A 12406-nucleotide genomic window follows, 5' to 3' on the forward strand; every position below is an offset into this window, starting at 1 on the left:
TTTGAACATGCCCAAGGATATCAAATGTGTTTTGTTTGTTTATTTAATGTATATCCCAACTTTCTCCCATCATAGGACTCAAGGCAACTCACAATAATTTAAAAACACAGTGCAATTAAAAAATCCTATTAATACAATTTTTTTTAAAAAAACCAATTAAACCAAACTTTTGTTTTTTAAAAATGCAGCTTTTAAAAAAAGATAAAACAATTTTTAAAACATGTATAAACGTAATAACACACGAGCACAGCATTACCTCATTAAAAGCTCCATGTGCTCAGGGAGACCAGATGTCCTAACTGCAAAGGAGGATAAGGCACTGTAAAATGTAGGACATTACCAAATAAAAGCTAAAAACACTTATATGAATATAAATTTGTGCTTCTTTGCCATGCTCAGAATAGAGGACATTTAGTTTGTTATCCATGGGGGTCCTGGGTATCCCCAGCGGATACCAAGGGACCACTGTACAAAGGTTGATTATATGTAGCTCAAATCAGAATTTTGGTTTGGCCTCCTAATTTACAGCTTTGTGCCTTGAAGATGACTCTAGCGTATGGTGCTTTTTGGCAAGATTTATTCCTAGAAGCTTTGTCATTGCCTTCTTCATTTAAGGCCAAGGGAGTGTGACTTGCCCTGGGTCACCCAGTGGCTCTCCCTGGCTGAGCGGGGATTTGAACCTTGTTTCTTGGAGTCCTAATCCAGCACTCATACCACTACACCACACTTTCAACTCATTGTTTCCAGTATAATCTGGATTATTAAAGCCAGTTGATCAGATGGGGATATTTTGGTTTACCAAGATACCACGACAGTATTGAAGTAGAAAAGTGATAAACAGAAGTACTTGTAGTTTCACTAAGAGCAAGATCCTGAAACAATATGATTGCATCATGTGCCTTGAAACCTTTCTAACAATTTTACCTATTTTGACACCTATTTTGTTTCATTAAGCTGTGTACAGTAATTGAAAATTTAGTTTGCTCCTGAGATCAAGTTTGGTCATACTGTGATAGGAGTAGCTATTTGTGTGTATGATGTACTTTCAGGTTGTTTCTGACGTAAAACAATCCTAAAGTGAACCTATCACAGGGCTTTCTTGGCAAGATTTGCTCTGAGCAAGTTTGCCTTTGCTTCTCTCTAAGCCAGAGAGAGTGTGACTTGCCCAGGGCCACCCAGTGGGTTTCTGTGGTTGAGGGGAACTCAAGTCCTAGTCTCCAAAGTCCTAATCCAGTGCTCAAACCATTACACCATGCTGGTCCCATGAGTACATGTCTTCAGATAAACCCTGAGCCAAATTCAGAGAGAGTCAGAGGTTTGAAGTGAAGTGAATGGTTTCCAAGTAAATCTTGGTCCTTCCACAGCTTTGCAAGTGAAAGTGAAGGTTTCAAGGAACACAGTTAAAATGGATATATTATCATCCAAGCTCACGACATAAGGGGAATGGAGGCGGGGAAGGGGAAGAAAAGAGTATAAACTTGTGTAGTGATGTGCACCAATCACAGCATTTCATTGAGATCCTGATTCAACAATTAAAAAACAAACAGCCCAATTCAAATGAGACAGATTGGAGCCAGCGTTTGGTGCACACCCTGTGTTTCCTGTTTTGTAGCTGATCTGTAGTAGAGAAACATTGTTACAAGAACCTTCTGAAAATGTGCACAGTACCTTCAACCTTAAAGATCAAGCACCCACCTAGGGATGTTTCCTGTGTTTATTGTTTTTTAAAAAAACAAAAGGCTTTGCAAACACCAAAAGATTTCTTTGTTATTTTCTAACCCCAAAAGAGCGCTGATAAGAAACCACAGCACTCCTAGCTACTTCCAGTAGTAAACAACCTTCCGAATGAAACATCTATGTCCAGACTCAGTTGGTTATTTTCAGCCTATGTGCCTTGGGATGAAAACATAAAATACTTAATCAAAGTAAGGGAGTATTAGTTGTGTAACATTAGGTTCGGTGTGAGATTTCAAGTCTGGAGTACAAAATAACTTTTTTCTATAAATGTTCTCCTGGAATATGTTCCTATTCGAAATAGCATGATTCTCTTTAAGTTGCCTAAATAGAGATGCAGTATATGTATATAGAGAGAGCCTTGGTGGCGCAGTGGTTAAATGCCCGTACTGCAGCCACTCACTCACAAACCATACAGTTGCGACTTCAATACCAGCGAAAGGGCTCAAGCTCGACTCAGGCTTGCATCCTTCTGAGGTGGGTAAAATGAATACCCAGATTGTTGGGGGCAATTAGCTTACACTCTGTAAACCACTTAGGGAGTTCTTAAGTGCACTGATAAGCAGTATAGAAATGTACTTGCAATTGCTAGGGCTATAATTTAAAACAAATTTAGAGGAGGAAAGAAAATAAAAAGGGGTGTGTATTTTAAATTTTTATTTAATATTAGATTAATAATATATTTTGTTTTTACAATCGTCTGCTTAAAGGGGGTTGAAATCTGAAGAGATAGCAAAGACAAAGGGAAAGTATGATAGAGAATTCATTATATTTCATATGGTATGGCAAAAGAGTAGAAAGGGGAAAAAACCCTTTTCTGGTGACAGTACAACAGGATCATATGGTAAATAGATTCAGAACAGATGAAACGTACTGTATATGATCCATTATAAGTCTACTTCATGTATAAGTCAAGGGTGGGCTCGAGGGCCAGAATTACAGATTTTGGTATGACCCATGGATAAGTTGAGGGAAAACGTAAGAGGCGCATAACAAAGGATTTAAAGAATGAAGCAAAGCAAAACATTGACAAAGAACATACAAAATTCTGGCAGGCATAACTTTTTGTGGATGGATGGATGAGGAGGGAAGGCTGCACGGATGAGAAAGGAATGATGGTTGTGCGATATGTGGGGGAAGCAACCAGGTGTGAATAGGGCTAAGAAAACATGCACATGTCAAAAAGGATGTAAAGGCAAAGCAAAGAAAATGATGACTAAATTAGTAGTGATTACATCCTTTAACTTAAATGTGATAACTTGCCTAATTTTAACTCACAAAAGTTGGCAAACATACACAACTGTTTTAGTAATATCCTTCCAATCCTGATTGCTCTTCACTGGAGAAGCATCACTGGAATCACCTTCTCTGAATAAAGTTGCAAAAGGCGAAAGCTTAGTCCGTCCTGGGGGAGCCTAAAAGAAGCACCAGTTCCCATCTACTACCCTTTGAGTGGAAACAGGAAAGAGGCACCACCACTGCCATTTCCCCACCCAGGCATTCAAAAAGGACAGAAGCATCTCTGCAGCAGAGAGGGTTGGTGGTTTGTTTAGATTCTCCCCGGATGACTCTTACCTTTCACCAATCCACTCAGAGAAAGGATTGGTTCCTTTTTTGATAAGAGTTAAGGTACAGTACTTATGTTGATGTGTAGATGAGTTGACACTAGTTTATTTGGGTTGATTTTTTTGTCTAAAATTTCTCAACTTATACACAAGTATATACAGTAATACTTTCTAGTGTATAATTAGCTAGCGATGGAACTGACGTCCACTGGTTTATGTAGCTTTAAAAGGGAATTTAAAGTGCTGGTATAACCTATAAAAGCTGTATACGTCTGAAATCCAGACTGTCTAAAAAACTTTATCTTTGTATATGAGTCTGCTTAAGTTTTAACATCATGTGCAATGGGCATGTGAGCATCCATGTTCACAAGCATCTTGGACCCGAAACAGCAGGGAAAAGCTATTTCCTTGTGCTGCCCATGGTCTTCTTAGAAACAACTAGTTATTTACTCTTGTAACAGAATGCTAAACTAAGTGAATCCATGTTATGTTTCCACATGTGTGTCCTGTGATTGATATTAATATCTTGACTCCCACTGGGGTGGTGCTAACAGTCTATAATGTACTGAATGCATTAGCAAATGCAAATTGAAGTGTATTTATTAAGCCCTACTTTGGTTTTTGTGATGTCTTGAATGGGGGAAGATACATCCTTTGCACTATAATTTTCTTTTCTTCCCCCCCTTTTCTTTGTTTTGCAGACTTCTCTTCATTAATACTGTAATTGTGGGAAAGAGACTAATTCAAGAGGATGAGTGAACTGGAACAGTTACGGCAGGAGGCAGAACAACTCCGGAATCAAATCAGAGTAAGGTGTCATCTTAACATATTTCTGTTGCTAACTCAAATATTAAGAAGTTTCCCTCCTCTCTGTTCTTTTTCTCTAGCATTTTTGTTACGTTTGTCTGTCCTCAAGGGGAGTAAACATACTTGGGAACTCCCATACGCATACCAAACCACATATAGTGAATCAAAGTGCATCATCACCTTCCCTAGATACAGAAGTGAAACTATCCTGCCCCCTCTGCACATACACAGGGCCCACGTTATCTCCACCAGTCAATCCCAGGTAAAACTAATGTAAATGAAAACCAAGAGCAGTTGCTGTGCCTCCAACAGCTGCAGTTTTCACTGAAGAAAAGGTTTGTTCTTTCATTTTGGGGGCCTAGTACCACTTTTTACTGTCAGTGGTGAGAATTTTTCATGTTTTGAACAATTTTAAGCTGTCGGTGGGCACTGACATGTTTGAAAATTCTTTGCTAGGATCAAACTTGCTACCTGTAAAAAGCTGACATGGCAAAAAAGATGACAGCTAGAACCAGTCTCTCTGATAATGTGTTTTTTCTAAGGCGGGGAGGAGTTTTTGTTTTCCCTACATGTGAGCATTCCAGTATGTAACTCCCTGATAGGCAGGGGTGCCACATTCCCAGAAAAGCTTTATCAGTCCTACTTATGATAAAAAACTTTCCATTTATGGACAGAATTGGTTCATGCTTGTGTTGCTCTATAGCACCAAATCCCAAGCTCCTCAAGCTTAGTATGTTCACACAAAACCACAATTTGTCTATGGACTACACTTCACTTGGCATTTGTCAGTGTGTTCCATTTCCTCATAAAGAGCTGTGACCAGATAAGAAAAGCACAGCCTCTCTGTGGATGCAACGTATTTAAGTAGCCTGTTGATTTTTATAAGTTCAATGAGGTGCATGGTAAAGGTTTATGAGAACTATTTTTAGTTAAGTCTGTCACCTGTACCTTCTGTGTTACTAAAGGATGAGAGCCATGTCTGTAGGCTTCCAGAATTACTCTGCTGAGGTGACGTTCTTCCTCTATAAATGCATTGGTTTCATAAAGAATATACTACATAATTCAATTGTTAGTCCTAATGAGAGTGCACCCATTGAATTAGTAAAGTTTAGGTGAAGTTTGACCTACTAAGTTCTCATTGAATCAGTGAATCAGCTCTATTTGGGACAAACGGATTTAGGGCAGAGAGCCTAATAGATTAGTAGCAGTCAACAGTATGCAACATTAATTTTCGTTACTGTTTTAGAGACTAATCTTATTTTTGCTTTATTTTAAAGGATGCTAGAAAAGCATGTAGTGATACAACTCTTGGTCAGGTATGTTGGTTTATTTGTTTATTCATTTAAAATCTGCATTCCATTTTCCTACATTGGAGTCCCCAAAATAGGCTTATAATAAAATATAATGTAAAACAACCATATAAAAAATCATAAAATGAGCAACCTGAAAAACTGGGTATTAGAAATCTTTGTGAGATGGTTGTTTCTGTATTGGGAGTGGAATGTGTGGTAATTACACAAATGCAGTGTTAAGTTCTTATTTAAAAGTGAACAGTTCCTATGATAGCATAAGATTTTGGATGCATTTCTATGGGAACATATGTATAAAATATATTTGATTAATTCTGATAGCTTTCATATAAAGGAAATTGTGCCTGCTGTTTAAAAAGATAATCACTTAGTAAACACCAAGGAATTAAGGGAAGTACAATGGGTTGGGGCTGGTTCCAGGACGCCCTCCCCATGGATACCAAAATCCTGGATGTTCAAGTCTCATTATGGCATAATAATAACAACAGCAAGTACATTTCTATATACTATATATCATTTTCTAAAATAAAATTGAGGAGGGAGCTAGCTTGTTTTCTGCTGCTCCAGAGACTAGGATCTGGAGCAATGGATGCAAGCTACAGGAAAAGAGATTCGACTTCAACATGAGGAGGAACTTCCTGACAGTAAGGACTGTTCGACAGTGGAACACACTCACTCAGAGAGTGGTGGAATCTCCCTCCTTGGAGGTCTTTAAGTAGAGGCTAGATGGCCATCTGTCAGGGATGCTTTGATCAAGAGTTCCTTCATGGCAAGGAGTTGGACTGGATGGCCCTTGTGGTCTCTTCCAACTCCATGATTCTATGAAAATGGTTTCCTTTATGTAAAATGGCAAAATCAAGGTTTGCTTTTTGGGTTTTGGGGGGAATATTTTCAAGCTGTGGATGCAGAATGTGTGGATATGGAGGCCAACTGTACCATAATTGGAGGGGCTTTAAGATGTTCAAGTATATTTGTACATTGAAGTTCCAGCACAAGTTGCAGAATTATTACAGGACATTTCTACAATGTGTATCCTAAAACATCCACCACCAATCCTGTGCTATATGCTGCAATTCCATATTCAACTTGGAAAGTTTTATCTGAAAGGAGAAAGGTTGAAAGTAGCTAAATTATGTCATCTGGGCTGATAGGGAGGGGTTCCTGTTGGGTGGAAGATCCTTATTAAAGACACTGTAGGAACCTAGCAGGTCCCTTTGTGAGTAAGCCCTGATTGACCCAGTTCCAGAGCCAAGAAACATCCAGTTCTCTTTTGATGCTTGTCATCAGGACTGTACCCATTTTTTTTCCCTGTGGCATTGGTTTTGTCTGAGGTGCTTGGTATGGGGTTTGCATGTGGTTTCTAACATAGCAGAGAAGCTGAGAGTTACCTCATCAAAGCATCTTCCTCTTGTTCTTTCATTTTGTTGACACAGAATTTGATAAGTGTCAGTTCTAGATCAGTGTCGCTCCACTCAAAGAGTAAAGAAATGTTTTTATAAGTATTGTTCATGAAAGTATCATTAATATTCAAGATTCTTGTATGTCTGTTCCATTCAGAAGATGTTTTGAAATAATGTTTTCCTCTTCTCTTCAGATCACCACAAGTCTTGACTCAGTGGGTCGAATCCAGATGCGCACAAGACGTACCCTGAGAGGCCATTTAGCTAAAATTTATGCCATGCATTGGGGATCCGATTCAAGGTTTGTACAATTAGTTGACATAAAGTGGAGGTTTGTATTTTAAAGTGGAGGTTTGTATTCAGACGGTCTCTGAATGCACTTTTCCTGTAAGTTCATGTGAACACCTCTGTGGAAAAGAAAGGTATGAATGTAGAAATGCTTTAACATAAAGCAGGGGGGGTGCAAAGTGCAGCCCTGGGTGCATGTGGCCCGAGACCTTTCTGAATCACCCTTTTTCTGACAAAAATGGGGTGAACTGAAATGCTTCACTTGGGACCTTTTTAAAAAAACAATTTTTCTAAACCCCAGGGAGACTTGTAGCCACTTCCATTTTGGGGCTCGGGGGGAAAGAGGGTAGTGTGTGTGTGAGACCCATGGAAGGTCCCAGGGCAGAAAATTTCTCATTCCCAATCTTGGCCATGTTGAGACAAACAAAAAAGAATTTACTTATGTGTGAAGCCACCGTAAGTCTTGAAGGTAGCTCTTAAAACTAAAGAATTCGGTGAGTGCTTGGAACCAGTTTAGATGTATCTTTTGAAATACTAGATTTTGATTAATGAGTAAATACCTCCAATATTTATTTCTATATAGTATTTACTCACTAGTTACAATATTTTAGTCACAATCTATAACCACTAAATGCATCTGAGGAAGTAGACTAAGGTCTATGAATGCTCATGCTGCCAACTTCTTTCGGTTAGTCTCAAAGGTGCTACAAGATCTCTACATACGGATTCCACAGACTAACACGGCTATATCTTTGAATTCTATAAGCAGTCACTTTGATTACTAAAACTTTATTATTAATTTTTAAAAATGCATATATAATCATTTTATATCTTCTTCAATAGACTATTACATTTTTCAGTAACTGAAAGGATTTTTGGAAACATATGAGTCTTTCTTCCAGGTTGCCATAGGTGAATTGATCTATCCAGTTTTTCGGAGCTGAATAAAAAAGTATTTATAAAGCCCTTATTCCATGTGTGAATCATGTGGCCCTCTAGATGGTGTTGGATTACAAGTCCTAGTAGCCTTAGCCAGCAGAGACGCTGTGGAAAAGTGGTGTGAGTTGTAATCTAGCAGTATCTTGAGGGTGGAAGCATTACACCAAGAAGTGGAATAGTAGCGTTCTGTAGATGAAGTTGGCTCAGTGGTTTCCATAGAATTTGGTAAATCAAAAGTAAACAGCCTATAATCAGCAAAACGACATGGGTGTGCTCTCTTCCTCCCTATTAAGAAAGTGTCATTGCCATGGTGAAATTAGGTTTACTCCCACAGAAAGTTGTTTTGTAGAACTCTGCTTCACATTCTCCCATATAACCCAACAGCTGCTGCAGGGTCTTATGGAGGTAAAAGCAAAGGATTATAGTGAGAAGAACTTGCATCCCCTGCTGATATTGTGTAGTTAGGCTCCTTCTCGGGGCAGAAACAGTGTGGGCCTCTTCCATGTCCCCTACCCCTCATTGTTGAATTGTTGGCCATTTTGCTAGTATTTAATTAATGAAAAGAATGATTGGCTTTGTATGACGTGGCCTAGATATCCTCTGCTTATACCCAAAGTTATATTCTTGAAAGAGGAAGAAACAAAAGGAGGATCTTCATGAATAACTTGTGCATGATGATTGTCACTTCTGAAATCCAGAAGAAGGAGGCACAAAGTTAACTTTTTAACATGTGTTCTATGTATGTGTGTGTTTTGTTTTCTGTGGTTATCTCTAGGCTACTAGTGAGTGCTTCCCAAGATGGAAAATTAATTATTTGGGATAGTTATACAACAAACAAGGTAGAGTTTTTAAAAAATAATCCTTTTTGGCATATTTATGTGCCTCTTGATAGTGGTCTTTGCTTTTTGTTTCCACTGCTACTTTTAATTTTTGTGGTTGTTCTCTACCTGAAACACTACTACTTTTCAATTTTTTTTCTTTATCAACTCTTTTGCTTCTTGAGTGTTTTTCTTTTCCAGCTCCAGTACAGTTCTTTGTTCTGCTTTCATTTCTTTTTCTTCATTTTGAAAAATAGCCTATTTACTTGAGCATTCCATTGACTGTTCCATCTCATTGCTCTTAACCATGTGGCTCACTTGCTTGGTGAATACAGACTGATGGGTCTTAACATTTTTCTGAGGGGATGGGGTTATCTGGCATGGGTTACAGAAATCCTGTGATAGCAGCAGGCTTCCTTTACAAATTAAACAAATTGGGTGCATTAATCTCTGGAAATATGGAGCTTTTTTCCAAAAATGGCATGTACTAAAGTTCCTAAAAAGTTTACTTTATAGAAGGTACTTGTTAAGGACAACTTATACAAGTGGGACTTTTTTCAATGGTGGTCAGTATTGGGGAGGCTTTGACTCAATTATGGAACCATTTGGTGTCATTTGGGATCATAAACACACCGAGTTCCATAGTCTTGCTCAACTTCTCAGCCCTGCCACGAGTGAGAGGGAAGCCTGGTTCTAGCAAATGGGATGAGACTGAACCTAGACCTACATGCACAACATGACTCTGTCTCTCCCCTTCATATCAGAACTATAGATGATAGACAGATAGATATTGGTTTTCTTCTCTGTCCAAGATGTGCTCCTGAGTTTGTAGTTCCTTTAATACTTAGACACATAGAGCAAGTCTTATCCCCAAGTTTTATTTTTTCAGTTGTTGAAGGTGAAATAACAGGCTTATTTTGCATCTTCTCCCCTCTCTCCCCCAAGCTTCAGGCTAAAAGAGTGTGGGTTTTTCTCCTTACTTCATGGTCTGGTTCAGGCACACTGTCCATTGGAGGAGTGACATCTTGGTGCTGATGGTTTTTAACCAGACATTAAGGACAGCTGAAGTGTGTCAGCTATTTTAAATAGAAGAGTAGAAATGGCTGCAGTTTGGCAGACCTGTACAGTTTTTTTCATGCTCATGGAGAAAGAGTAAGATCTAAACAATACTTTATTTGTATTGTGGGATTCAAGGTTACCAGGAAGGTGAAGAAGATGCAGGAAACTTTGACAAACAGTGAAAAGAAGAGCAAAATGATGATATTGCTGTTTGGACAATATGTACAGTTGGCTCTCTGTATCCATGGATTCAACTATCCAAGGCTTGAAACATATATATATATATATATATATATATATATCCAAAAAGAAAACCTTGATTTTGCTATTTTATATAAGGGACACCATTTTACTACCCCATTGTTTATAATCGGGCTTGAGCATCCACAGTTGGTGCTAGAACCAAACCCCAGTGGATCCCAAGAGGCCCCTGTAATATTGGCTGCTTTTAAATAGGCTGCAGTGTCTGAAACCACTGTCTCATTTGGCTGTGTTCTCACATTATTTAGATAACTTGAAAATTCTATCTATTTAGGAAACGTGTGAATTAATCACATCTTTTAGCGTAGAGTTCAGCCTCAGTGATAGCTAATTTCGTCTGTACATCCACAGTGTTTAGGATGTGTCTGAACCCTCTGTAGGGAAAATAACCTCTCTCATGCGGTTTCTTCTTCTTTCCCCTCCCTCTTTCAAGATGCACGCCATTCCTTTGAGATCTTCCTGGGTAATGACCTGTGCATATGCACCATCTGGCAATTACGTCGCTTGTGGTGGATTGGACAATATCTGCTCTATCTACAATCTGAAGACAAGAGAGGGCAACGTACGAGTGAGCAGAGAGCTACCCGGCCATACTGGTCAGCTGCCATCTGTTCTTTGTTTCGTTATTCAGTTCTGATGAAATGCTGGCTTGCTGAAATGTTTGTTTTTTTAAAAAGAGGAATGGCCAACAGCAAAAATACATTGTCTTAAAGCAGAATTATTGAAATAGTTTCTGTGTTCAGTAGTTAAATTTCAGATTTTGTTTTTGCTTTTTATTCCCAATCTGCCAAAAGGAGTTATTCAGAAATGTCTCTTGAACCAGGTAGGGTGATCCCATGACCTAAATATAGAGGTTTATCAGACGCAAGTTTTGGACCCTCAATTCCGCTAAGGAAGTGAAACGAACGTTACGAATTGACCTTATAACGCGATGTTTTACCACATTGTTTGCTTTTCCGTCATTCCCCCAAAACGTGACGTTAGCGCTATACAAGGCGATTTGCGTGATGCGAAACCATGCACAGCGGATCTGTTTACTACACCAGCGCCTTCTGTTTCTGTCGAGCATTTCGCATCAAAATCTTTGCGCATGCCCTTTGGAGGTTTTGGCCGTATCGTGACTTTTGTGCTTCAGGGGGAGCAAGGGGGTCCCCCCCATCTCTAGGATCCTATTTAGCGGAGGGGAGGGGGAGAAGGAAAGAGCCGAAGGAAAAAGGGGAATCTTGATGCAAATGGTGACAGAAGGCAAAAGGGGAAATCTGGGTGGCTTTAGGACTGCAAAGGGCTGTCATAGGGAGGTGAGGGGGATGGAGAAAGTGATGGAGGAGGAGGAGGAAGGAGCTGTGGGAATAAGGGAGCCATGGAGGGCATCCTATAATGGAGCAGGAGGAGGAGGATGAAGGAGTCAGGGCAGCTCAGAGGGAGGTGAGGGTTGGAAGGAAGGAAGAGGAGAAGGAGGATTGCTCAGGGAAATAGGGCTGTGGAGAGAAGCTGGGGATGTAGGGAAATGGATGTAGCAGAAGCAGCCTCTTTTGACAATTTATGCGCATGATTTTTTGGGTGCTTGCTTTCCTCTTGCTCCTGGAACTTAAGAGCATTATTATTGTTGTTTGTGTTATATGCGGAAGCTACAGTCAGAATGCCTGCGCTGCATTTCCCTTTTATTCCCAATTGATTGCATGGGTCAGTTGGAATTGACAGGTCTCTCTCTCTCAGCCTCAGTGGAAGGCAATGGCAAAGTGTAAGCAGGAGGAAAGGGGGCAGGTCAGGTCAAAGGCAGGGCATGAACAGAGCTCCCATCAGGCACTTTCCTCCCTTTTTAAATAAACTATTTTTGGCAAAATGAGTGCATGTTTTGTTGTGTTTTTTTCCTGAGGAATATATATGTTCTTGCCCTTTGCAACATTTTCCCTTTGCTGGAAGTCAGCAAATGAAAGGGAAGGGATAGCTCTGAATTGCTTTTAAATGCATAAAAGAATGCATCCTTTTCTGGCATTTACACGGTGATGAATTTATTATTATTATTATTATTACATGTGCAAGAGGCATTCTGGGGTGGCAAGGAGTGGGGGATACAGGATGCATTAACTTGCATTTTGGGGTTGAAAATGGGGCCAAGGGCAGATCATAAGAGGTTTATTTGACAAAATGTGCGCACTTTGGGGCATTTTGTGCCTGGCTCTTTAAAAAAAAGGAGGGGGAAAGGGTTAGGGTTAGAAGGGGCT

The 12406-nt window shown here is 39.6% G+C and overlaps 1 protein-coding gene across 1 annotated transcript in view; it reads left to right on the forward strand.

Moving 5' to 3' along the window:
* The window catches only part of LOC149317990 (guanine nucleotide-binding protein subunit beta-4-like), a 61525-nt gene that overhangs the window by 32011 nt on the left and 17108 nt on the right, over window positions 1-12406 (forward strand). Inside the window, exons 2-6 of the mRNA XM_089508791.1 lie at window positions 4001-4107; window positions 5384-5422; window positions 7011-7117; window positions 8819-8882; window positions 10615-10777. Coding sequence (XP_089364917.1) covers window positions 4051-4107; window positions 5384-5422; window positions 7011-7117; window positions 8819-8882; window positions 10615-10777 — 430 coding nt within the window. The 5' untranslated portion in view covers window positions 4001-4050. The remainder of the gene's footprint in view (window positions 1-4000; window positions 4108-5383; window positions 5423-7010; window positions 7118-8818; window positions 8883-10614; window positions 10778-12406) is intronic.

The sequence above is a fragment of the Sceloporus occidentalis genome, unplaced genomic scaffold (assembly GCF_023333645.1).
Source record: "Sceloporus occidentalis isolate IW3139 unplaced genomic scaffold, rSceOcc1.0.p SCAF_2, whole genome shotgun sequence".
NCBI lineage: Eukaryota > Metazoa > Chordata > Lepidosauria > Squamata > Phrynosomatidae > Sceloporus > Sceloporus occidentalis.